The sequence below is a fragment of the Tauraco erythrolophus genome, chromosome 2, assembly GCF_009769465.1.
Source record: "Tauraco erythrolophus isolate bTauEry1 chromosome 2, bTauEry1.pri, whole genome shotgun sequence".
NCBI classification, from domain to species: Eukaryota; Metazoa; Chordata; class Aves; order Musophagiformes; family Musophagidae; genus Tauraco; species Tauraco erythrolophus.
Genome location: NC_141466.1, coordinates 84,971,085 through 84,998,734, shown reverse-complemented (window position 1 = coordinate 84,998,734; position 27,650 = coordinate 84,971,085). Strand labels below are relative to the sequence as shown.

Here is a 27,650-nt window from a genome sequence, read left to right as displayed (position 1 = left end):
AGAATGAACTTATATGATGAAAATCATATGTAATAAATTGTCTTCCTAACTTTTGATGTCCCGTATATTTTTGAATCAAATGTATTCATTGATGATTGTCAAAAGCTTTCAAAGGGACTTTATTCCAGCTCTTCTGGAATAAAGAAAGTGCTCACAGGAGTAGGAATCTGCTGTTTCTTGTTACTGCTTTGCACTCACCTGTTTTCCCTCATCATTGGGTGTGGTTATGTCTTGTTTGGGTTTTGAATGTTTTCGTTTTACTGATTTGTTTTTTTTCATGGACTTTGGTGAGAAGTGCTACCTAAAAAAAAAAAAAAAAAAGAGCTTTTAAAGTATTTTAAACTACAAAAATAATTTCTAGTGTCAGTATCTAACTTACTGGCTGTTTCATTCAGGCTTCCTGGTTTCCTTCAAACTAAAGCTTAATTTACTAAGCCAGAATTTATTCAGTTGGCATATTTCTGATTTGTATTATATTGTTTGTTGGAATTCAGGACAATATTTTGCCTGAATATGTGTAGGATTCTCGTAACTTCAAACCTGGTTACTTCAGTACAGGGTGCATCTTTATATAGCAGGAAATGTGAAAGCGTTATTAGGGTTTTAAATGGTAGAACAATTAACAAAGAGCTCTCTCGAGCCTAGAATGATTTGCCTTTTGACACTTCTGGTTTGTGTGTGAAGGGCAGGTAACACAGTCTGGGGACAGTAGAAGGGGAGTTTGAGGCTTTCAGAGAATGCCCTGTGTGAGTGAAGGAAGGTTTTGTTCGTGATTTTGTGGTTTGTGTGTTTGTTTTTTTTACCCTGTGAAAATTTAATACTGGAATCCTAGTTCGTGTTTATTAATTAAAGATACCCATTTCTTCCTAAAGTATTTAGGAAGCTTGGGTCTTAATGGAGCAGCCAAGATGACGCAAATCTTCCAAGTACTTAAGAGATACAGAGTTTATAGCACATGGCCGTTACGTAGCATTGAAGTTGTAGCGAGCAAACCTTTCACAGCATTAAGGCTTTTATTCCTCATTGTTGGAGAATTGACCATATTTTAGTTGAGAAGACACTGTCATCACTGTGCTTTTGAAGTGATTAGGATAGGTGATTATTAGGACTTTTCTAAAAAAAAAAAAATTATGAAAGGAGGCAGTTGGGAAAGTACTGCTGCTTAAAATTGTGTTGGTTCTTCTTGGATTCAGTCTGAGTTATGGAGGGCAGGGTTTGGCTCTTCTAATTTGCTTAGCACTTCTCTGTTCATGACAACATGTACGAGTAAGAGAGCATCCAAATTTATTGCTGAAGAAAGGAACAGCAAAGTGAACCACCTTGCCGATGTCAGATCTGTTTGTCTCATTCACTGGCATGGAGATCCTCGGCCAGCCGGCTTAGGGACACACTGCTGAATGAATGTAACTCCTACTGCTTACGAACAAGAATTCTGTTGTCTGTATTGTATTTTTTCCAGGCAATGGAAAAATATTGATGAACCTAGAAAGCCTGGTCTCCCTGCACCTCTTCATTTGCTTTTGTTAAGAGTCAGGAGTAGAGACATCTTGCTACCACTAGCTACTGTTGTTTGAAACGATGTTTTCTTACTATAAAATGAATGTGTAAATTGTAGTCTGAGGTTGAGATGTATTGTAAATGGATTGTGCAGCTTCTATTTTGGAAGGTGTATATGTATAAATTTACATTTCTATAACAGCTGTCACAAAAGTAGCAGATTCTGAGATCTGTGCATACTAGTGATTGAAGATAGAACAGCTTGCTTTGTATCCTCCAAAATCAGGGAAAAGGCTGAAATCTGTGTACCAAACCAAAAAGGCATGAAAAGGTTACTTGCCCTTTTGTCGCGCATGATTTCCCACATCTTCCTGCAGTAACACCACTTCCTACTTGTCGTTGTCGGCTTGCTGAGTATACAGGCTGAATTCTGTTTTCCTCCATTGAAGACCAGCTTTAATTTCAGGGCAGGAAATAACATTGTATAGCAAATCAAAGTTATTGAATGGTCCTGTGATTGCTACATCACTAGTTTTATGCCGGTTCCCCATCTTTTACTTTTGTTCACTTGAATAGCATTTAATTTTCTTTCAGTGGAATATGACATTAGTTAAAAATTTCTGTAATACCCTTGTTGAAAGAAAGAAGAGGTGTGAATTGGCTTTGTCTTTGGTAAAATGAATTTTAGCGTTTTCAAATACTGGGGATCAGTCAGGAGGAGAGGATCTACCGTCTAAGTAAGTGTGTTCTGACAGAGATGTCTTCTGCTACTAATCCTCTTTCTTCTACTCCTCAGATTTGTTTGTTTCTTAAGTGCACTTCACTTCATGACAGTAATGCAGATTGTGCCTTTTTCATCTTCCTTTCTAGGACTTGTAGAAAACTTGCTGTGCCTTTCTAAGTCTGGAAGGAATTTAGCTATAAGAGGTTTTGTATAATAGCATTGAGGAAGGAAGGAGTGGTGGCATGTTTTCGTCTAAAATGGTAATCAGATTCTCAATTTTGTGGGTTATACCAGAAATAGACCAGACTATTTGAACTTCATCACCTAACAATAACTAGCAATATGTATATTTGGCTGGACCACTCAGTGGTGAGGAATATTTACTCTTTTTCCATCAGCAGTTGTATTTTCATGTTTGAACGGGAGGGATGAGGAAGCAAACTGCCTAGATTTTTTTTTTTTTCAGTTTATTTTTTTTTTAAGGTTATCAGCATAATTGTCAGCTATGCTCAGGGATAAACTATATTGTTTTGATGAAACTTAAAAAGCCTGTCCTTGTCTTTTTTTTTTCTTTCTTCAAGTTTCCCAACTGTTGGAGCATGATTTTAGGTGCTTTATTCACTAGACTGTTGAGCTGTAGACTGCAGCTGAGAGCCCAGTGTGTGAGTGATGCTTAGGATGCTTGGAGTGTGCATCATGGTGTACCTGGCAGAGGAATTTGGTGGAACTGGAGGAGAGCAAAGAGTATAAAATGCCGTAAAAATTTTAGTTGTAGAATTGATGTCAGAAACAAGTCTCAAGAGAGTATGTATTGTTGGGGAAATCGAAAGATTTAATTGGGTTTTTTTGAGTGGTGTTGGTTGTTGGTTTTTTACCATTTGAATATCTAGGAGAATGAGTACATGTACAGATAGCTCATCTTTTTGGTACTGTAGCACTTGCTCCAGCATCTCTCTTCCAGTCCTTGCTCTGGCCAGTATGCTTTTAGTTCCTTGTCTCCACCCTTTCTTGTGTCTTTTTCTTCTCCAGGGTGTCAGTGGAGAGGTGCTCTCCACCACAAAGTTTCTTTTCAGAAAAGTGTTTGCTTTTGTGAATGGTGGAGTGTTTGTTTTTCTGCCTGTAACCACTGGCCAGAGTGGGTGGGGAGTCTTCCAGCTGCATGCAGCCCTCACCTCTGAATAATGGCATTTTGTCCCAGAACTTACTGGCAGCGTGGCCAGGGGCTCCTTTTCATTTTTCTCCAGCTTCATCATAGAAATGGAGCATTTTGTGGTCTGAAATTTTATTTGTGGCTGACACTACCTTCTGACTTTAATGAGTAAATGGGATAACTTCTGAATTGGTATGAACACTTGAAAGCTCCCTCTCTCATGCTTACAGCTATATTATTGCCTGTATTGCATGATAATTTGCAACTTACTGTCTTAAAAAACATAAATCTACCTTGGAGCAGATTTCAGAAGCCAGAACAAGGGATGTAGTTACGGACAAAAACCCAACTGAATTGTGGCAAAGGAACTTGGAAGTGTGTTTATTTGCATCTTTCCATCTCTGCATATTTATAGTTAATTGCTTCTGCATACAATACAAGTACAGTATTTAGATGTTCAAGCATCTGGAATACATACAGTATAATCGGATAAATAAGTGGATGCTGTATCATAGCACTTGAAATCCTAATGTTCTTGAGAGTGAGTTGTATTGTTTGTTAGTCTTTTCCATTAAGCTAGAAGGATCTGTCACGTGCCTACGTCACTGATAGCAAGCCACTGGCATTAGTAGGTTTGGATTAGATAGACTTTTGGGCCACTGTGGATGACAATGAGCTACCATGTTCTGTAGGATACATCTGACATCACATACCAAAGAGGTTTGCAGTTTTTTCTAAACACCATCAGTGCTAAAGACAAATCTGGAAATGAGAGGTGGAAATCCTTGTTCCGCTGAGAGGCTTTCCTTAGTACCAATATTTCACTCCCAATTCCTCACTCTCTAAGTCAAGAGTCATCTAATAATCTGTTGTTCCACTTCAATGTTTCAAACCTTTATGACTCTTAAGAGTTGGATTTGACCACCGGAGCCTTTTTTATCCATGTGTAGCAGTACCTCCACCTTTTATACTAGTATAGATTATTGACATTAATATTATTTTTTAAGAACATACGGTTTGGATATGTTAAAGTTTACAGATCTGGACTCTTAACCGGTAATGTTCTTTTTCACTATAAGGCTATAATAAATGCCTGCCAAGTTAGAAAGTAATCCAAGAATGGAATTGTACTGGAATAGTAGGCCTTCCTTTTTTTTTTTTCTAAAAATAATCAGAGATAATTCTGTCAGGCCATGAGAATTTGTCCATCACAGTTCATTAACACTACCAAACTCTATTTTTAGCTTTTCCATGGAGTTAAGAAATGGACACATCCATCTGGGCTGCAGAAAGAAGAAACTTCCTCTAAATGTGTTTTTGCTTCCAAGGCAAAAAATCTTGTCTCAGTGGGACAAGTGAAGCTGCCCATGCTGTTGGCAGCATTTTAAAGGAAAATGTTGCTGATGGTAGCTAGAAATCTCTCTGGATAACTGTAAAACTTTCAACTGTAACATAAAATGAGATCTCTCTCTTGCAAAACTGACCAAACAAAATTAAAAAGTGACCTCTTAAGGAATGAAGATCTCTTAAGGTCCTTGTCTGTACATTTCTATAGTAAATGCTCTTGTGCTTATAAAACTTTTTTTTTTGAAGTCAGTGCTCTGCTGGCTACTACTTTGTCCCCACTTCATCAGAAAAGGAAGCTGGGGGCAGAAGGGAGACAAAGTGGGAATAAGGAGAGAAGAGAAGCTGGAGGAAGAGTTTGAGTCACCTCATGTGAAATAGATGAACAAGGATGAAATGTTGCAATGTTTTAGCTTTCAAAAAGCTATACTTCAAACACTACGTACTTCATCTCAAAGCTAAGTAGAACACTCAATAAGGTGATAAAAATAGCTGATGAATAAGAAGAACGTGATGGGAAATGTGCATCATTCCCCTCCCTCTCCATCCCCCGTGCTCACAGTTAAACCCCTTGCAGGGGGTTTGTGACTCTGCCAAGGAGAAGCATTGCCCTTGACTTCTCTTCAAAAAGAGCTAAAAGGAACGGCTTGTTCAGCGTTACTTCCAGGAAGACCAAATCTTCCTTCTGTGCTGTGGGGTCTTCTGGCTGTTCTGCTCCAACACTGGTTAGTTTGAAAAAGGCTTTATTTATCACCTGTAAGGCAAAACATGTGAGTAAATCCAGAGTCATCAGAGCATGATAGTGAAGAGAAAAATGAGGTTTTAAGTGCTTTCTAGGACATGAAGTAATCAGTAACTTAGATCAGCTATAAGCAGCCCAGGATAGACTCCATGGATGTTTAAAAAAGACCTTGGAGTATTCGTTCCATAACATGTGAAAAAGCTCTACAACTGCTTGTATGCTTGGGCTATATGAAATCCCGATAACCCTTGAAGCCCCTGACAGAACTTCCAAGCTAGGATACCTTCTAAAAATAAAATTAAATAAAAGTAAAGGCACTTGAATTATACTTGAGGAACAAAATTTGCTCTCTTTATATGAAAGACAGCCCTCTCCTTCAAGCTCTGCCTTCTTCCCCTTGGGACTTGAACACTGGAGTCCCTCTTCAGGTAAGGTTGTGTGCTGCAGGCACCTCAGTGTTTGCGATTTCTGGGAGTAGTCCCAAAGTGATGGGGGATTATATCCTCAACAGCCCAGTAGCTGCAGCCTCTACTACTGGCTCCAGCCGTGGTGCCTGGGAGTGTTTGCGCTGAAGGTGGTAATGAATTCAGTCTAATTTGTACTTGGAGCACCCAGCACGCTCAGACCTTAAACTTCATCCCTCTGTTGCACGTTATGTTTGCTGCAGTGACGAGATTCGAATAGTTTAAAGCAAACCTGGTCCTGCTGATGGCTTAATCTAAAAAATACTCACTACCATTCAGTCATCTAGAAAGTCCCCTACTAGCATGTGTCCCACGTGGCTCCGACTGGTTTGTTCTAGGTAAATTTATGCAGTTAGAGAGGCTGAAACTGGGCAGAAGGCATATTTCTTAAATGCCAGTGATGCGTACCGTACCTTTCCCACTGTTAGATTGGCGTCGCTTATTTTACTGAGATCTGCCCCTTTCCCCAGCAGTTCAGGCAGTTCCATATCTGCAAGAAGCTCCTGTAGATCGGAGCTGCCTTCTATTGTTAACTCTGGCAGTGTCAATTTAATTTCTCTGCAGAAAAGAGAGAGAGACATGTGAGTGCGTGCTCTCCACTATGAAAGCATGGTGTCTGGGCAGTCCTGGAGAACGGGCATGTGCAAACAGCTTCCAGAAGCACTTAGAATGTGGGGACAGACAGCTACCAAGGGTCAACAGGCATCATGTTACTGTTTCCAAGTGGGGAGTCACCCTAAATCTGCCCAGGATGCTATTAAACCCCAGGTCATTCCCCTTCATGGGTCCTGTGTTGTCAGCTGTGGAAAGGCACTTGCTTGTTTCCTTGAAATACCCCCAGATAAAAAGCCCATCCCATTGAAGTTGTGCTCCCTGGGAGACAGGGCCCCTGGGTTTGCAGGTGTTTCTCTTTGTGCTCCTTCTCCATGTCAAACCTTCCTTGGCAGGACTCGACCTCGGCCAGCGAGTAGGCAGGCCTGAACCCGTGCACCTTGTCTTGTTCGTCCCTACGGGTGGGCATGCGTGCCCGAGCCTCAGCCCTACCTTGGGGACAGCTGCTGAAGCCAGGCTGAGGACTGCAACGGCAGCTGGGATTCCACGTGCTCCAGGTCACTGCCGTCGATGGGCTGCAGCAGCACCAGCAGCGCGGTCTTGCCGATGGGGACTTCCACCACAGAAAAAGTCCCACTGGCATCAGTTTTGTACTTGAATGTCCCCATGACCGTCAACATAGGGACTGAGACCTTCGTGTGTGAATCCACCCAGAACTCCTGAGGCTCTTCGAGCCGGGAGGCTTGCTTAATGTTCACTGAAAAACAGATTGAGAAAGGAGAGATTGATTCTTCTCTTTCTTCCCTCCTCCTCTCTGCCCCTTAGCGGGTATAATTGTTTGTTTAAAACCACACACTGTGCCTTAGGGCAAGCGATGTGTGTATAAAATCATGTTTAGCTACTGTAAACATGTATCCTGCCTTTAATGTGCCTTCTGGTAGCATCAGGCAGAGGTTGGTGCAAGCTCACAGCACAGGGACCATGACCATCAGGGACTGTGACCAAAGCTGCTGTAACTCTGATGGCTTTGTGGGTACGGTACTTCTGCTTGCTTGGTTGCCTGCATCCTCGCACACTTCCGAGTGGCTCCTGGTTGGCTGGTAGGCCTGTGCAAAAGAAGGGTCTGCTCTGATTTCTTCTTTATCTCCCTAGAAGCTGTGATGGCACATTTGGGAGAGCAACCATCAGGGCCAGCCCTTGCTGCAGGAGTGCTCTCAGGCTGCTGAGTGGGCTCAGGAGAGGGAAGGGAGCACATGCTCTGGCTGAGGTCTCACCCTTGGTGATCTTATGAACCAAAGCAATGGAGAAGGTAGTAAGCATAACACCAAAGTGTTGATTGAGCCAAGGAGGTTACAAAGGATGCATCTGAATGCTTGCTAAACCTTAATAAAAGTTTCTTACCCAGTTCAGAAGTTTAGGAATCCTTGCTTTCACTTCCCACTGCTCTCATTATCTACTCACTGCCATAGAGCAGCACTGCTGCCCGTTTAGGCAGATAATTCTGCTGGCATTAAAGAAACTACTGCCATCAGCAAGAAGAGCGAAGTTCAGACATCTCAAAATTGCTGTTCAGGGGAATTAGGGAATTAGGAATACAGATGTACATGTTGTGGTAAGGAAAGGACCTCCTTGCGTTAAAGTAATTAATATTGGTATAAAATAGGAGCTGGTCTAGCTGTACTGTTAAATAGCCTGTTCTCCAATAAACCCAGATGAATGCTGGACCATAACATATGTAAGTGGTTTTGCATAGGAACACTTGCCTTTTAAATAACCTTGCATAAAAAAAGCATTTAGGCACTTCCACCTACTGCAACTTCACCAAAAAGCAGCAACAGGTAGGAGATGTTAAAGGTGTAAGTGAAACAAAGAATAATGAAGCAGAGTTGTTCACTTTTTTTTCTTTATTTTATAAGAACAACGGTTGCAAGCAGAAAGGAGCCACTTTCAGAGGGTCTATATAACCTGCGGAATTTACTCTCACAGTATAGCAAAGGTCAAGACTGTAACAGAGTTATATAAATGGAAAAAGAAGAACTGATTGTTCGAATAGCTAAATGTATCAAGGTGGGATAGTAATTATTTTAAATAGTCTTGGGAAAGACAGTGCAAAATTTCAAAGCTCTGCTATCGGCTTTGGGACTGAGTCCATTAATGTTGTGCCAGTTGTGAATCATGACAAATCAGCACCCCTACGTTTGAAATGGCTCCCGTGGCCTTCTGCTAGGTGAGGGGCAGGACATCTGTGCCCTCAAACGTGTAACTAGGTGTGCATTCCCCTGAAAGTGCTCTAAAAGGTGTTAGTAGTCTTAATATGACTATTTGTTTCTTACAGTACTTTTTTTTTGACACTGGAGAGATGTATTTACTAAAGAAACCCTGCTTTTTGTCTCTGACACCCGGAATGTAAAATGAGGAAAACTGAAGATGATAAACAGCCCTTCTATGGAAGGTGATAGCTGACACACTGGAAGAAATCGTTTCTTACAGTGAGATCTCTCATATCAGGACATGGAAGCTGTGACATTGGGCAACATTTCGGCAACCACATCAAAGCAGGGAAGAAATCTGTGTCTGCAGCACAGGGAAGATAACTGAAGTGAAAAAGGCTGTCAATCACAGAGCAAAGATGTAGCCTGGGAGAGTACAAGAGTATTCTGCAGTACTGACTTGGGAGTACAGGAAAGAAGTGTCGGACCTCTGCTTCAGGTGATGATCTCTATGTTCTGTAATACAAGCTTTATGCCAGCCTGACAACCATGAGAGGATGACTTTCTGTGGAAACCTATGACTTTTTACTTAAAAAAAAAAAAAAAAAAAAACCAACAGCAAAAAGTATCCTACCAAATTTCTAGTTGAAACTGAAGTTATTGAGGGTTGTCTGTTAAAAAAAAGAGCTTAAATGGGAAAAGGTAAGGGTGCTTAAGATTGTGCAATTCCATGGTGCTATTTTCGTTCACTGGTTTGTAATTATTTTGCAACTTCAGAAAAAATAAAAGTGTATCAGTAAAATTTGCACCTGATATTCTGCATCGGATTCTAAATGGCAGTCCCTGCTCAGCAGCAAGTCTACAAACGTGAAAATAACTGTGTGCAAGTGAACAACAGTTGAGACTATTGGAACATTTAGCTGTTGTTTTGTATGGATTTCTGTCCATACCTGTTGATAGCATCTCAGGAGCATATATAATGTGTTTCAGACAAAAAAAAAATGTACTTTTTTGTTTCTGTAGCTATAGGGACAGACATGGAACATGACAGCCTCATCTGTCATGATTGCCCTTCTGCAACCAAATGGCAAAGCAAATGCTGAAGTCATCTCCTGCAGTTATTAAAAGAGAGTTGCTTATCTAATTAATTTGCTCTTGAGCCAATTTTCCCCATCCCATGGGTGGAGACTACGTCTCAAGTGCAACCTTCCAAAAGAGAGGAGGTAGTAGAGCTGACCCAGTGATTCAGACTCTTGAGCATGTGTTCCTAAGCTCATAAAGCTATGAATTTCCAATACAGAAGAAGAGGAAAAAATTGTTTTGCAAAAGGAAAACTCTGCACTTATGACTGTGCCCAAGTCTGTAACACAAAAATTATTTTTGAAGTATCATCTCTATATGAGACCTCTATATGAAGAGAAAGCTGATGCCCACAGCTCCCTGAGGAGTTGAGACCAGTTGATGACAGCACTCATGAAAGGCAAAGAAAATCTGATATCCAGTTTACACATGGGAAGATGAAGGTACAGAAGCATCTCATGGGCACCAGAGCTCCAGCTCTAGCAGTAGAGGCCCACTTAGAAACTTATGGCTCACTGCAAGTTTCCTGACATACAGTCACGGATAGGCAAGCTGTCCTAAAGTGTGCCATTGCTGGTACTGTATTCAGTTGCAAGGATGTTGAAAAGCAGCTACTCTCGGAAGAGGAGGCTCAGTTGTGGCACAGGAGGATTTCTGGGACAGCAGCATGGAATGACCCTAGGTAATTAAGGGATTGCCTTAATTTTTCTGGTTTCGTATATGCTGCCTGCTTCCACAACTGGTAGCTTGTTTGGTTGCTTCCCAAGCCAGAAGCTGCCTCCAGATTTCTGTGTTTAGTAGCCACTAGAGGAGTCATGCCCGTTACATTTTTCAGCCTTTCTTGAATCTGTACCTCCAGCCTGTTACCCTCAGCTCCCATGTGGAAATACAGGTTCTGGGGAAAGGTAGTTCTTTGGCTTGCTTTAAACCCACTGCCTGATCCTTTTTGCTGAAGGCCCTTCATGACTTTTAGTTCTTTTGGAGTCACAAATGCTGCACAATCCTCTCTTATTGACCTTCCCACACCTTTCCTAATCCTTAGCTTCCTGGGCAAGGAAAATCTCATGGAGGCCATTTCCCTCCAACTCCTCCTTGTTGCCCTTGCTGGCTCATGGCAGGGTGCAGGCAGGTCCCTCAACACAGCAGTGGGGAGCAAGGCACCGTACATGAAGCAGGGGTCCAGCCTTTCATCTGAGCCCTTCCCTCTCACCACCAGCCAGGCATGACCTTGCTTCCTTCCTGGGAGCAGGGCCACTGCCCGTCCTCCACCCAGCCTGTCCCCAAAACAAGCAGTGCTGCCTCGTACCTGCCAAGCAGATGTCCACTGCGAACAGCAGGTCGGCGGATGGATCGATGTCTGTCAGTAAGCACTTACTTCGGCCCTTGCTTTTGGCCTCCATGAAGGCGTTTATTTGCTTTGCTGCCTCGCTTGGGTTTGTAAAGTCAACAGCTCGGGCGTAGAGAGCGTCAGCGTAAGGGTGCAAGTCCTGCACGAACAGTTGGGATAGAGGTACACCGGCGGCAGAGAACAGGCAGAGCGTCTTGGAAAAGAGCAGCTCCTCGTCCCTGCTCTTGACGAGGCTTTCGATTGTCCTCAGGCTGGAAAGGACTTTGTGTCCATCCACCCTGGAAGTGCAGTCAGGGTTTCCGGAGGGGGGAACAAATCCCAGCAAACCCTGCAAATCAGCTGCTGTCTGGTTTGAGGCCCCCAGGTAGAAAGACACCAGGGAGCCATAAAGACTGGTTGGGGACAGGAGCACGTTCTGGCCTCGCCGCGCTTCCCACAGCTCACTGTAAAACCGCACACCCAGGATGTACACAAAGTCCTTCAGGAGGCTCAGTTTCTGCCTCCCCCAGCCACTCAGGCTTGGGGTTTCCAGCTTGTCCTTGTCGTTCAGGTCTTCTTCGTAGGCAGGTGTGGTTTGGGACTCGATGGAGACAGGGACAAATGTTTTCTTTCCTTCCTGGACCAGGCTTTCCAGTTCCTCACAGGTACTCTTGTTCAATGCAAACATAGTGAAAGGGTGGACGTAGACCCGATCACAAGTCACTGCAGTGAGGCACGTCAGCAAACAGAGAAGATCTGCTGCCAGGTTCATGTCGATAAATTGCTTCCTCAGTGTCTGCTGAAAGAAAAAGTGGCGGGGAAAGAAGCCTGATCAGCCTGTTGTAAGTGCAGTTTCTCTTACTCGCAGGGCGAGATGCTAGGGCTGAGTTTGAGTTGCAAAGACAGGAGTTTCAGTATTTAGTGCTGCCTGATCTGACTCTGCTCTCTGAAAAGCCCAGGGTGAAATGGCCACCAGTTTCAACGGCGGCAGTGGTGGGGAAATTCTAAGCACAGATTTGACTCCATTACCTGCTGCAGTACCCTAATGATTTAGCACGGGAAGCAATACGGTTGTGCGTGCTGACAAGTTAGGCTTGCGAGCTAGTGTGCTGTCTCTGGCAAAACGTTATAATAATGCAACTGCATTGCTCGTGGGACTCGGTCAGAGCTATGTCTGCATCTGCTGCACTAAACCTTGCTGAGATACAGACGGGCCAAGCGATTTGCCAGTTGTTATGTGGGAATTGTATTTGGAAACCAGGTCCCTCAAGGTCTGGCCACTGAACGATCCCATTTTGTATGTCTAGTCAGGATAATACTTGGCACTAGCAGAGCATTTTTTGTTTTCGTAGCCCAATGTAAACATTCATTCTAACTTTAGGCAAACACACTCAAGGCTTCCTTATACAAATGTGCTAGTACTGAAACCATTTTCGTAGCACCTTCTTTAGTTGAATGCCGAGTTAGAAAGCGTAAACTGAGTTTTGCTCTACTGTACAGGCAGTCTTCTCCTGCAGTAAAAGACTGCCTGCTACTCTTGTTTTTCCTGATGAGCAGTAGACAATTTTACTGGTGTTTTGACACGAAGCATCTGGTGCATATTGGGAGTGAGAAAGTCATGGACACACACACGTACATACACACACATGCAAACACACTGACAAATTTTTCATTTTTATAATTCTCACCTTTCCTAGATCTGATTTTTTGATAACTTATAACTCTGCTGTATCTTCCATGGAATTCCAGTATATGAATTTGAATTTATGTATTTGAAATCCAAATGCATTGGAAATTATGGATCTATAACACTTACCATTAGCCAAAACGCTGTTATTCAGAGCTGTGTTTGTATTCTACTAGTCATTTCTTGTTTATTGTAACTCTGTTCACCCTTTTTTGCTCTTTCTAAGCTCTGCAGTGCTCATGGGATGGGCAAAGTGCATATGCCTGCTAACGTGCATATCAACATTCCCAGGCTGAAGGCTCCTATCTACAGCTCGGTTTGCAAATTGAGTTTCTGCTGTTCTGATGGTTCCTCAGGATGTCTGAGCATTTTCCTATTTGCTTCCCAGACGCAAGTAGAGGAGAACCTCCAGCCCTGTGCCTTCATCCAAGGATTGTTCTTCCCCGTTAACTCTCACTTCATCCTCTAAACCAGTGTGTAGGCAGTGGCAATCAGTGCTGCCTTCCCCTCTGCTCCCTGACACGTCTTCATCTCCCCAGCTCTACTGGCAGGAGGGGACATGCAGCACTGCAGGACTTCCTCATTCCTTATAACCAGTTAAAAAAATTATCCTGGGAGGTGTTTTCCCAACTTCGTCTTCACAGTTAGCCCAGCCACTGTGCATTTCTAGTCTACTCTCTGTGTTTTCCAGATCGGAACAGCTCAGGAAAGCAAACCAAAAAAACATGAATTACAGACACCGCCCTTCCCACCCTGTTCTCCTCATCATACAATTCTTCTGAAGCATTTCTTAATCCTTCCTGTAGCAGTGGTGAGGATGACTGTGCCACATGGTCAGGCTGTGCCGTTAGGCACCGCTGGTGCCCAGTGGGTACTTCTCCACCGTTACCATAGCCACCATGTCAACTCTTTTTCTCATGAGCAGAAACAAGGGGGGCAGTTCTCACTGCCAGCACTTACACTAAGCCACATTTGTGGAACGCCAGCGTGGCTTATTTCTCTAAAGAAGTCAGCCCCGAGCCTTTCAGAAAAGCAGGAAAACTTGAGTTAAAAAATTTGGCATTCATAGTAAATCCAGTAAGTGTGCTTACTCGCCTCCCTCCTGGTGCGTGCTGCCCCTCTGGCGCCGTCCCCCTCGGGCAGGCTCCTCACGGCACCTCTTTCCCAGGAGCAGCACAGTGTGAGTGCTGGTGGATTTATGCCCTTTCCATGGGAGGGCCCTTTCTACATGTCTGCAGCAGTGTTGCGCAAAGCTACTTTACATCACAGGCAGGACAGCCAAAAAAAGTTAGCTCAGGCCAGACAGGACCCGATGAAACCTGGGCACAGCTAAACACCGGCTACATAGAAAGTTCTAGTGATGGATACACAACCTTTAACCAGACCCAGCACATCTGTATAGCCTGCAGTTACACATTTACTAAGACAGACACAGGCGTTTTACTACGCAGAACAACCGACTATAGCAGCTGAAAATAACTCAGCTCATTTTATGCCAGATTCAAAGAGATGCAGATTTCTTTGTACCTGTATTTGTTGTACAGTTGGACTAGATTTTTTTCTCCTTAGATAAATTGCCTTTAATCTCCACCTTGCAGCTTGGGTACCCAGCAGTGACTGGGATGTGTACATTACTGCAGAGTGAAATGATTAAACTCTCAATTTTTATGCTTTCTTTCCTTCTTGACCTATCCAGAAGATCAAAATTTTATTCTTTTTCCTCTTCAGAACAGTATCTGTTGAAAAGGAGAGGGTGAAAGCTAGATGGATTAGGTTCCCAGAGCCAGATCACTGAGTCGTCATCCCTCCCAGTTTCAGCTTCCCAAGCCTTATTTGGCAAAAGAGGGCGGGGGGAATCCAGAGATCTTTCTGCTGCTTTTGAAATTGCCTTCTAGTTTTGCATGGCCCTTCTCCCTCTTTAATCAAGTAAACAGTGAATCAAACCAGGGATGATACAGCTGTGTTAGACTGGATCTTGTTCAGTGTTTCTGTTACAGTCAGTAATGAAAATCCCATGGCTCTACTGGGAGTAGGGCTGATTTAAAATCCATGCCCTCATTTTAGAGGACCAGTCAGGTGTGGTTTGTACTGTGGTGCCCAGTTATACATTGGCTTCAAGGAGAGAGCAGAGAGAGAAGAATGTTTTCAGTGCACCTAGGCAGATGGAGTGGTGGAGTTGAAGATGGAGACAGGGACAGCAGAGTCCCGCTGGCCCGAGAGCCGTGTGTCAGGTGACTAACGCCAAAGGGAGAAGAAATTTCTGTCTCTGCAGCCCAGCTTTTCATTTAAACAATCTGATTACCTTAGCTCTAATGAGGTCTGAAAGCAGTTCTGAGCACAGGCCCATATGATACGCTACCATGCACACAAGGCTTAAACAAACAGCTTGAAATATTTAAGGTGTTCTGTCTTCTTGCTGCCTGAGCATCTCAGTTGAGGAAGCATCTGACAACAGAACAGTTCCTGAGCGTTTGTACCATCACGAGACAGCTATAAAATGCATGCAGCCCAGCCGTGGATCCAGACGACAGGCGAAGCAATTGCCTCGTTAAAAAATGCATTTTGTTCAGCTAAATGCTGAAGGGAAGGAGCTAAGTTTTGGGTTGCAATCCCCCTTCTTTCCCCTCTCACCCAAAGAGTCCTTTCCACATGCAGGCTGGGAGAGAAAGCGGGTCCCTTAGAGACGGGTGGAGGTGCTGGTGGGATGTGTGACAGCACAGCCCAAATCTGTGTCTCCTGCACCACCACCCACTCGGGTCTGTGAGAGGCACTAGGCACAAGTGGCCAGACCATGCCATGCCTGTGAGCTATAGCTAGTCTGCTACGTCCTCCTGTGCCAAGCCCCAACACAGGGGAAAAAGTAAATCCAGTCTGATACTCAGTATCAAAGACACAGAACCCAAGGCTGTTTCAGTGAAGGGCATCTTGTGTTCTGTAAAACTCTGAAAAGTATCCTTGTTGACAAGAATTATTGACTTTGGCTAATAAGCTATGCTAATAAGATATACAACAGCTGCCAGGTTTCTATGTTTGCTGTGGACGATAAACACTGGAAGGGGAAATCCCATAACCCACAGCTACTGTATTGTTTGGGTTTTTTCTTAAATCATTATGCCCTTATGCATGATTCAGAAATGCTGCTTTAGCACCCTGAGGTCATCGTCGTTTGGATATCTCCTGCTTCCAGCTCCACTGCTGTCCATGACCAAGCCATGCTGCAGTTCCTGCTGGTCTCCTTTTGCTATGGGCACCAGCTCCAAGGCAGGCATCCCTGGCCACAGAGGATGCTTCCTCACCGAAGAAGGGGAGCAGGAGGCAGCTGAACGATAACTCCCATGCGCTGCTCTGGTGGCTTTGTCACATAAACAAAGTTCAGATTTCAGTGGGAAGTTCTCAGGGTTTTCAGCCAAGTCAACCTTTGAAGCTCTTTTAGTGTTCATGAACTCAGTTCTACTTTTACTTTTTTCTGTAGACAAAAGATTAGTCAATGTCTTTGAGGAACGCAGGAGTCTTTTTTTTTTTCCCCCTCCACTCAATCAACAAAGTAATTGAATTAAAATACTCAGCTTTCTCCAGAAAAAAAGTTTCACCAGAGAACGTTCAATGACCTGCTTTCACCACAGTGCTCCTCCTGCTTAAGACCACCGGGAATTTGGCTGGCCTCAGGGATGAGGGAGAACCTTTGATTTCAGCTTACATTCATGCCCTACTACAAAGCTCAGACACAAACTCCCCCTTATTCACCGATCACTTATGCTCATTCAATTAATATTCCCCTATTAAGATGCATCATGCAGTAGCGCACTTCTTAGATCTTTGTCTTTTATCTTCTCACAGTTTCTACGAAAGGAGAAGTTTTCAGACTATGAAGAACACACACTGCTACACCTGGAATGTGCCTTATCCTAGTAGGACTTAATTACAGTTAGTCTGTTAGTCTTTAGTTTTACTTCTGATCCATTTTTAAGCAAGACCGTACAAGCATTATTTCAATTACTACATATGGATGCTTTTGTCAGACTCTTTTTTTGTTGGGTTGCCATGGTTTTAGGAATAAGTGTGTGCTTAAAGATAGAGCTTCGACTTCAGAAAGAAGAGAGTCTCTATCCTGCCCTTCGGCTCCAGTGTCCAAGGATTTGGCTCCCCAAAGAGAGCTGTGCCAGAAAACCTGCGTCGGGCCGATCTTGGGTGAAAAGCTTTCCAGCAACTAGGAACTGAAGAAGGTGAAAACAAGGCTGTTCCTAAAGGCATCCCCTGTGCAAAGCAAGCCCAGGGCCCACCCACACTTGCTAACAAATCTCACTCTACGACAGCCCCAGTAAAGGTACCAAGAAACACAGACCTCTCAAACCTGCTCTTCAGCGAAGAGGTTCGTGCTCTCCTTTTACCCCACTCTTCCCGAGTTTGGGGGGAGTGGGTCTCGGCTGCCCCTTTTATACCCTCTCTTGCATAAGGGAGGCCCTCCCTCCTCCCTCCCGCTGCCCTCATTTCTCTTCAAAACCTGCCTCTGTTTTTCCTGCTTGTTATTCATGGTTGCTGCTGAGAGGGAGCAAACAGGGGTGGAAAAACACTGGTGCTGCGGTTGCGGGTTCCCTCGCAGCCTCGCTCCTCGCCTCCTTCGCTCTATTGAGGTCTCTATTGACAAGTGCTATCAGGGAAGTGCTCTCCTGCCCCATCAAAAAACCAGTCCTGCTAGCACTACTTTGTGTAAATGCCATCAAAGAGGCTTTGGAAATTTTAACCCTGGCAGAGGAACACTAACCCTACAGCCAGCAGCAAGTAATTCTGTCTTGAACGGGAAAATGATTCTGTCCGAGCTAGAATTTCGATTGATCGACCTGAAGTTTGTTCTTTTGCTGAAGAACATCACATCTCCACACCATTGAAAAGTGCTTTCATTGATCCAGATCGTTCGAGAAAGGCTGTATAAAATTCAGCACTTTGTGTGGACGCAATAGTAAATATTTTATTGTTTTATTCGGTTTGTTTCCCAGCTTTCTCAAATTTTGCTCTGCGATCTGAATTCAAAGGAGCCAGACGTACTCCTGTGATGATGTTCTTGTCTCCTGCAAGGTTATGGTGTGAGTCCTGGAGGAGGAATAATAAATTACTCTGCTCTCAGCCTCAGACCACAGACCTTCACATGGGCCCTTCCTAGGTTGAGTTGACATGTCTGACCTACATAGATTATGAATTAGTACATGGCTAACTCAGACATAATGGCACGTACATGGTCATATGTCATTAACTACTAAATTTGATGGTTTCTTTTTTTAAGACTATAAGACTAAGTGAGAAGTATGCCACAAACAGTTCGTTTATACAACCTGTGGGTTAACGTTGGTAATCGTAAGGCTCTACACCCCATCAACATTCATAATGTTCTGTCTTCTTCTGTGGTCTGGACAAGGCACTCAATAGAGAGGACAAATACACACTGGGAAAAGGACAGGCAGGAAAAAGAGGATGCCCATATGGGAGGATCTGACAAAAGGGAGTCAGGATATCGCTCATCGGCTGGTGCAGTGGTTGCCCCAGGTGTGGCAGGCAGTCGTGATGGTGGAAGGACCGCTGTTTGTGAGACATCCAGAAACTTTGTAAAGCAGCCAAATGCCTACAGAGACCAAGATGCTTCAGTTTGGAAGAACAACCAGTGATATGGAGAGTATAAACATAAATTGATGAAGGCCAACAGAAAGTCCCGAGTCACTGTTTTGCCACAATGCCAGAATCAGTAGGTTCCCAGCAAAATTATCAGGCAGCAAGCGTAAATGAAAGGAAGGGCCCTTTCATAGGTGTAAGCTGCAGGAGGCACTGCTGTAGGATGCTGTGGAGACCAAAAGCCTTAGCTGGTACAAAGGGATTAAATGAAATCACAGAGGGCACAGCCATGGGAAGCTGCCAGACATGATGGCCCGGGTGCGATTGCTAACTCGGGAAATTCCCAGACAGCCGACTGTCTGAATTTTATCTTGATCCATATAACAGCCCTCGCACTCCTCTCTAAGGGCTTGTCTTCAACTTGCAATAGAAATAGAGATGTCTGAGCCAAGGCCAGCTTACACTGGCTCATCTTGCAGCACAGCCTGGAAATGTTCTTTCAGGAGAGCTATGCCAGCGGAACATCACACCCAGCAAACATGACCCTCGGCCCCGGTGCTGCTGGGCTGTGCTCCTGTGCACAGTGCATTTAGGAACCCACGGCTCTCTCTTCAAAATCCACGTAAGCCCTGGAAAATATGACCAATTTTCAGAAACTGTGGGTAGGCTTTTCATATTAGTTAGCTGCTTTTCAGGTTTTTCTCCCTCTTAACCCGACTACGCGTACTAACTAGTTGCAGAGTTAGTACACTGGGATCTGAAAGGCGTCTCTGTCTCCTGCTGGACATTTGGCTTCTCACTTCAGCTGCGCACAAAGTGCTCGATGCGTTTTTCCAGAGTAAATAAGTAGGGAAGAAGGGTTACAGCTGTGGTGATGGGTCAGGCAGGTTTCTATACATTAGCAAACCAATTTTCCCCCCTTTCTGTGAGAACAGTGGCAAGCTGCCAGGGGCCAAATTTTGTTTATTTTTACTGACTCTGGTGGGGAAATGCTGTGCAAAGTGATTTTTTTTTTTAACTGTTTTAATAAAACTTTGATAAGGAATATGTTTGCATGTGATTTTTCTCTTGTTTTCTCTGCACACTGACCTCTGCCCTTCTTGGCTAGAACCATTTTTCTGTGCAAGCAGCTGGTGAGCATGGAGAATGTATTCAGCTTGCCCAATTTTTTGTGTAAAGAGGATTGCAAAAGTGCTTTTCAATAATCACATTCAAAGTACAGATGAAGAAAGAGTCAGATTATCCCATTTCTGTCACAGGTTCTCACAGTGAGAAGCAACGGAAAAATTGGTAACATGGCTGCTACAAACCCCAAGGAATATATGTGCGACTTCTGTACCGAGATGGAGAGACGCGGTGTGCCAGCCTGGACAATGCCGAAATGCATATGGTGAGTGGGTGGCCAGACAACTGACTCAGGTAGCTGAGGCATCCCCAAAAGGGCGTGTGTGGCATGGCACTACCTCCTGGCAGGAGGAGAGGCGCCCTGACTGTGCCCGCTGGTCTGGCAGCCACCACCCCGGCAGTGCTGCAAACCCTCTGAGACGGAGGAGGGAGCATCACCATCTCCGCATCTCTTTCTGCTGCTTAAGGAACGGTCCCCTTAAGGGAGGTCTGTGTGCTGATGATCTCTGATCTGTGGAGCTCTTCTAACGATTTAATACCCAAATGAGCTTATATTAACACTAGCACGTTGTTGCAGCTTATAATTACATTTGGGTTTTTATGGCTTCCGTTTGCAGGCCCTGAGTGTAGAGATTGCTTTGAATTTTATAATGTGTTTATTTTTCCTCTCCCAGTGGAAGATGCAGTTTTTAATAGAGTTTTAAGAATGGTCCATGCACAGCCTGCACATGCACTCACAGGCACAACCATGTGCACACTGTGTGTGAGCAAAAGGAACCTCCTACCCTGAGGACCTCAAAAGACTTTGCAGCATAACAGTTATATTGGTGATCTGTAATTGGTTTTGAGTCCTTCTCTGCGGCAGGTGCTGTGCCTGTGAGGAGCGAGAGACAATCCTGGACTGAAGCAGCCAGGACAGAGCCAGCCTGTCTGAAAAGGGAAAGTGGACACGAAGAGGTGACGCGGCTCACCTTTGGTCATGCAGCAGGTTGGTAAAGTCTCAGGGACAAGCATCCAGGTTTCTTGATGCCCAGCCCAGCATGTTACTGATTTGGTCACACTGTGTCTGCATCCCTCCAGTGAGAGCTGCGAGGCAGAGGAGCAGGGATGGCAGCGCCGGCACAGCAAAAAGCCCACCTCAAAGGGCTGGAGCCACCTCTCTTATTACAGCCGACAGGCTTTCTGTGATACTCTACTGCCCAACGCCTTTGTATCAGGGAGGGATTTTGCACTGTCCCAACTTTTCACAGCTGAGTCAGCCACTGAAGTCTTCAAGCTGTTCCCCAAAATGAGTGAGGGAAGCAGCCAAGTGACCACAGTTTGGGAAATGCCACAATATACCGCTTCAAAGGCTCCACCACCAAACGTCCTGCTCCCCTCAGTATTGCGAAGTTGCTGCATAAATCTCAGTGAAGATTTACTCCCTGGGATCTTCTAAGTGAGACCTTGGGAGGCTAATCCTTTCTGGCACTACTGAGATTTTGAAATTCTCATTGCACTTTTTGGTCCCGAGCCAAATTGTCCCCAGGGCACCATGCAAGACAGTTGTTTTCTCCTGGCCTGGAAATGGCTGCTCTTCAGTGAAACTAAAAGCAGAGACCCAGAAAGACTTTGGAAGCTGGGACATCTCTATTCCCTGTGCAAACTCAGGTTCCCCTTTGTCTTCTCCCCAGCCTCCCTCAAGCCACCTCTACCCCTCCTCCCACTCCCCTGCCCACAGCTTCTTGCCCTAGATGGGCAAATGTAGATTATCTGTAAATGTGATGATCAGGGACATGGCTTAGTAGTGGAACTGGCAGTGTTAACAGTTGGACCCTGATCTTCAAGGTCTTTTCCGATCTAAATGATTCTGTGATTCTATAATTCTATGAAATAGTGGCAAGCAGCAGGACTCTGCTATTTTGGCTTCTATTTGATGTTCCTCTGAGAATACCATCTGTGGTGGTCTCCTGCCTCACTCGAGGAGTGATTTTAATCCTATATGGTTTATGCAGTTCATTAGTGAGAAACAGACTGGCTCCTTCCCCACTGTGGGTGTTATGGGGCTCTTCCATTTTCAGGAGTTGTAGCCGCTGAAAGGCAGCTCCCACATAGCTAGCCAGCTACAGGGGCAAAACTGCAACTCTCTTGGGCCAGCAGCAGCAATAATCTATAGTATGAAAAAGGACAGATGCCTTTTGCCACCTGAGAGAAGGGTGTAGCTTCAGATTCACTCTAATTTGATGGGTGCACAATGGATGATGGCAGAATTGTTGGACTCCCTCCTGCTTTCAAATCCTGGTAGAAAGATGGAACTGTAGAAAGCAGAGAGACAGACAGAGACAGGCAGCATGAAACTAAGGCTGCTAGAGCCTCCTCGGAGCTGTGGTGCAGACCCATCACCTCTTTCAGGACCAGCTCCAGCCACTCCACGCAGGAGTGGGACCTGACTTCCCATGGTAATGCCCATGTGGATTTGCAGGTCTAAAGTTTGCACTAATCCAGGCAGCTGCAGGGATTGCTGTGGATCCCTCTCTCCTTAGCCAAAGCTGCCTCCGTGCGGAGCGCCTCCGCATCGCTGCTCCCAGCTCAGCAGGGGCTGTGCTCAGCGACCACCATGGCTGCAGTGCCAGTAACATGTGGAAATGTTATTACCTTACTGCACTTCATTAAACCAATAATTCTGAAAACAAGAGGGAGGAAAAGTTAAATTTATACCCAGTGGTGCTTTTTTACAGGAAAAAAATGAAAGAGCTTGTAATTGAAGTTTCTGGGGTTTCAATAAGTGGCAAAAATCAGTCTTTTTGCAGATCAGAATTTCCTGCTCTTTTGTTTTTACTGGATGTTTTTTAAGCAAAGGCTGAAATATTTGCTGCAGTTTTGGGTTCATTTTATTTTTACTTTGCTTTATTTTTCTGCCTTTTCAATGTTAATTGTAAAAACATGAAATAGCATTTTAGCTTACTGCTTAAGGGATAAAGCTGAGGAACAGTAAATTCAGCCCAGGATATTCCTACTGAGAAAAGAATTAAGGTTGCCTCCCAGTCAGGAAGCTGAAACACACACTGATGAAACCCTCTGAAAACCATAAGCTCCCCCAGAAAAAGATCAGTGGGTGGTCTTAAAGCTATTCTCCCAGGAAAATTCGAGCTCTTGTAGGGATTGTCTCTGACTCAGGGGGTTGCAGGCATGCTGCAACTTGGCTCCTCTCTCACACTGCCACTTGGTGTTCCACAGTCCAAAGAAAATAAAATTAAAATAATCTTAAAAGCCCTCTTTTGTTTGTAAAATGTCCCCTCCTCCAAAGTAATGAATTAATGCAGTGGTGTACGCTTAGCTCTGACAAAAGCCTGGAACAACAACTCGGAAAGCCATGCCTATTCGCCTGAGTAAAGCACTTTGATGACTGTCTAATGGTAATATTTCAGCTGCCAGCACAGATAATGTTGTCATTACTTATCAAAGCACACAAGAAGACGTGTTTCATTTTCTTTCTGGGTGTACAAAATGGAGGGGTAGCCCATCAGGTGATGCTGGGCAGAAAGGGGACAGGCAGGGCAGAGCCTGCCTCCTAGCCCTGGCATGCTTTAAGCGTCGTGGTAACTTGAGCAAGGTGGGCTACCGTGGAAGAGCTACCCCAGGAGGTCACCCTGACTCAGGGTGACAGCTCAGCATCCACCTCCCCTCAGCCCTGCAGCATGTCTGGCCCATGTCAGCATTTCATAGCCAGGCATGGCAGTGATTGCAAAGCTGCAGGTGATGCGAGCACAGATTAGTCCTAAAACTACATTTGGGATTGACAGCTCTTTAGGAAAGGGACCTTTTGCTATTACACAGCATAGTGAAAGCAGCCAGGCTGTGGCCTCTGGCTTCTCACCACTGTGCAAAATTATAATGAATATTCACTGTAATTTTAGGATCCTTTTTGAATGAGATTTTGTTATCCTGCAATTTCTCCACTATATATTATTTTTCTTTAATCAGCTCAGGGTACGATTTTCTAAGGGCACTTCTTAAAACCCCTCGCCTTGATTTTCAGTCCCCTTTTTCTCATTGCTCGCCAGCAATGTCCATGACATTTCGTAGGGCAGTCCAGTCCTCAGGCCTGACTTGCAGTCTCTGCAAAAATCCTTAAAGCCCTCTGTGACCTTTCTCCTCTCCTTCTGCCTCACTTCTGCCTCTGGAAATGAGGGATACAAGGTAGAGAACCCTGGAAACGCTAGAGAGAGTGTGTATTACCTTATTGCTGGAAGCTGAAGGAAAAGTCCTTAAAAAAACATCCCGGAGCTGGGCTCAATTTCATCTAGTCTTGGCTGTTGTTAGAGCAATGTAACATGTCCCCAGTTAGCAAAGACGTGTGCAGGAGCATGTGCAAACCCTGCCAGGCTGCCAGCCACCGGGCAGAATTCCATGCTCTGCATTGAGTCAAAGTAATGGAAAGTATAAGAAACTGCATGGTTTCATGTGAACATGACTGTGGCACTTGGATTCAAATCAACGCAAGGTTCAGAGAGTGCCAAGCAATATGAAATGAGACTAATCTCAGAGAGAGAACAAAGATGTTTTATATAACTTCATCCAAATTCAGAGAAGGAAGGACAGAGAGCTGCTGAGCTTCACAGACAGTACCTCAGTCCACAGAATAACACTTACCCTTAAATCTTTGCAAACTTAAAGGATCTATAAAGGAACCAAGACAAAAAAAGTCATGTCTCTCAAACCCCTGGAGAAAGAGCACAAAGTGAGATCATATAGCCTAAACCCGTCCCATAGAGAAGGTTGGATGCCACTGAAGGGCCTTAGGCAGCAGGCAACAAGTACTGGAGAACGTGGGATCGGCCAAGTCAAACGCTATGGATAAACCCTCCAATGTTAAACTGATGACAGGGCATGAGGTTTAATGATAGCAGGGTTATAGAAGACTTAATCAGGTTGCTGTCCTTTGAATAACCAGCTTGAAATCCTGAATGACCAAGGTCCACTTGATATTAATGGGGAAGGAATTACATAAGTGTGTCTCCGAAAATCACATGCCAGATGCTGAACAGCGGGGGCTGCAAGTCAGAGCTGTAGCATGATGCTAAGCGAGGAAGCCAAGGAGAAGCTGAAATCATAGTTTCCTACACCAGGCCTTTTGGGTTCCCTTTATGTCACCTTCTACTCCATGAATTACAGCTGGAAAGAGAGAGAATAAGAGTCTCTCTTAGATAAAAAGTGATTAAAACCACAGAAAACCAAATCAAACTTTCTGCCTCCTTGATGAAAACAGGAACATCCAAGGAAGTCTGACCCAATAGCATTGATCATAGAAAAACAAATGACAGAAAGGACTCTGCTTCTGTTTCGATCAGCAGTAAGCATGCCTGAGGCTCTGCACTTGGCAGAGGATGCTTACCCTCCACCAGGGCCACTGCTTCTTCAATGATATGTCCACCCAGCCCCCTCTGTAGATGTAATGGGATGAGCAGTGTGGCTAGGCAGGAGGGCAAAGCCTGTGGGCAGCTGCAGGTGCCCTGGTGTTCACACTCTCTGTGTGCTTTGGAATCCTGGCTGAAGGTAACAGATAACACGCCTGGTGTTTCAGGAACAGGCATTTAACGATGGTGCCTAGAAGAAAATGGTGTTCAGCTGTGACATACATTGCCAGCCTGTGCATCACTTCTGCTGCTACACCGTCACTTTGAAATCTTGACTGGTTGTGAGGCTCAGAGAGAGTTATCTGCAGACTGCAGGAGCCTAATGGTTTCCAGAGGTGGCCTGTTTGGAATTAATCACATTCGACCTGACATCTCTCTCTCAACTGACAGCACCTTCACAGCCTGGCAGGCACTCACTTTGCAGACCAAGGACAGACCTACCCTATCGCCCCTGCTAGGAGAGGGCTGGTGCATCGGAAACCTCCTGTTCCTGAGACAGTGTAATCGTGGAGGAAGGACTTTATGACTCAGGGCTGTCTTGTATTGCTTTAATGTCACAGTATGTCTGTTGCAACAGCGCGTTCAACGAAAATGTACACAGTCTGGTGTCGCAGCCTCTTATCATCTGTGTTCACCTGCCATTCAGGGAGTGCTAAAATTTACCCTGCTTTTACTCAGTGGATGAGCCCATCTAAGGACCAAAGCCATTCTAGGTCAGTGGTTCAAATCCTGCCTGCTGCTCTGCTGAGCTAGTAGCAAGACGTTGTTGTCTCTCCATAACGGAGTATCACAATACCTGTGCTTCTCTTTCCTCTCACCTATAACAGTCTCTGAGTATCCACAGACAGCACTAAGTGGCAGCAATAACAAGAGTTGTCTTAGGGGAGAAACACACTTCTCACTGCTTCCAAAAGGGGATTTCATGGTAAAAGAGCAAAACTTCTTGAAGTCCTTTTCCTTGTAAAACACTTGAGTGAGGTAGGTAGGTAAGTGATACATATCTCTGTACATATGTCTGTACAACGATCAACAAGACCAAGTGCAAGGTCCTGCACATGGGTTGGGGCAATCCCAAGCACAAGTACAGGAGAATGGATTGAGAGCAGCCCTGAGGAAAAGGACTTGAGAGTGCCGGTTGATAAGAAGCCCGGCATGAGCCGGCAATGTGCGCTGGCAGCCCAGAAAGCCAACTGTATCCCAGGCCACGTCAAAAGAAGCATGGCCAGCAGGTCAAGGGAGGTGATTCTGCTCCTCTACTCTGCTCTCGTGAGACCCCACCTGGAAAACTGCGTTCACCTCTGGAGTCCCCAACACAAGAAGGACATGGAGCTGCTGGAGCAAGTCCAGAGGAGGCCCACAAAATGATCCGAGGGCTGGAGCACCTCTTCTATGAAGACAGGCTGAGAGAGTTGGGACTGTTCAGCCTGGACAAGAGAAGGCTCCGGGGTGATCTTATAGCAGCTTTCCAGTACTTAAAAGGGGCCTACAGGAAAGCTGGAGAGGGGCTTTTTACAAGGGCATGTAGTGATAGGACAAGGGGCAATGGATTTAAATTGAAAAAGGGCAGATTTAGATTAGATATAACGAAGACATTTCTCACTCAGAGGGTGGTGAGGCACTGGAACAGGTTGCCCAGAGAAGTTGTGGATGCCCCATCCCTGGAAGTGTTCAAGACCAGGTTGGATGAGGCTTTGAGCAATGTGGTGTAGTTGAGGGTTTCTCTGCCCATGGCAGGGGGGTTGGAACTAAATGGTCTTTGAGGTTCCTTCCAACCCTAACCATTCTATGATTCTATGATTTCTGTCCTTCCAGACTGGACAGCCTCAGGGATGAGCCCATGATTCTTAACATGTAACTGGCAAGGTGTTGTATTTTAATAAAAACTGAGACATTTTGTTACCATTTTCTGCTCATTCCTCTTTTTTCCACCTGCTCTGCCCAGGCTCCATCTTTCCTGGGCACTTTCAGTGCCTCGATACCAAGGCTGAGATCTCAGAGATGTTAAGTTTCCCTGCAGTGTCATGACGTGAAGCAGCAGGGTGAGAAGAAGGAAATGCTGTCCTTGCCCTCTGGGAGAAAGGCTGCGGTGTGAAAACATCTTTTATTACATACCAGAGTGTTCACATAGGAGAGAAATGAGTGAATTCCCACGCAGCAGGATGGGCACCCAATAGAGCTCAGCCCACACATTTTTTGTATGTAACTGAACTCTGAAATGCAGAAATTCCCTTAAGCGATATAGTTACTCTCCTTGGGCCATCGCAGGTGTGGAGGCTGCATGTCTAGGATGCTGAACATCTCCTTCCCCTGTCAGCATGTTAGTCTGATGTATGAGAACATGCCTTGGCCCACACAGAGGTGTTGTGGATAAAGTAAGTTCCTGGTTTTGCCACCAGCTGAATGTGGGATGTTGGATACCTTGCATCCCTGGGCTTGTGTTGGCATTTAAATGCCTTTTGCCTGCCTTAGCCCCTTGGCTGAGGCCCCTCTCACTTCACTATACGTGTTTAAAGCTGGGCATCTACCCCACGGTGGTCCATGAGTGTCCGTCTACAGGCAAATGAAAGACACAGTTGTCTTCAGCAGGATCTTATGGATGAGTACATAGTGAATCACTTTCTGGAGGTGACAATCTTCTGCACTGACTGTAGAAAAAGCTGAGGTGAGTAGCTTAGACTCTGCTCTGTAGACCTAAAGCTCAGTCAAATGACAGCCATGTTTGGAGCACCAGGCCTGCCTCTTCTCACATGT

General features: G+C 44.8%; 1 protein-coding gene across 1 annotated transcript; it reads right to left on the bottom strand.

Annotated features, from left to right (window-relative positions):
• Positions 1 to 5,277: 5,277 nt before the first annotated feature.
• On the bottom strand, positions 5,278 to 11,862 carry AGT (angiotensinogen). The gene is made up of 4 exons (XM_009986452.2): positions 11,070 to 11,862; positions 6,966 to 7,230; positions 6,335 to 6,479; positions 5,278 to 5,469 (listed from the first exon to the last, which is right to left on the bottom strand). Exons 1-4 carry the CDS (start codon positions 11,860 to 11,862, stop codon positions 5,278 to 5,280), a joined length of 1,395 nt encoding a protein of 464 aa, XP_009984754.1.
• Between the last annotated feature and the right edge of the window lie 15,788 nt (positions 11,863 to 27,650).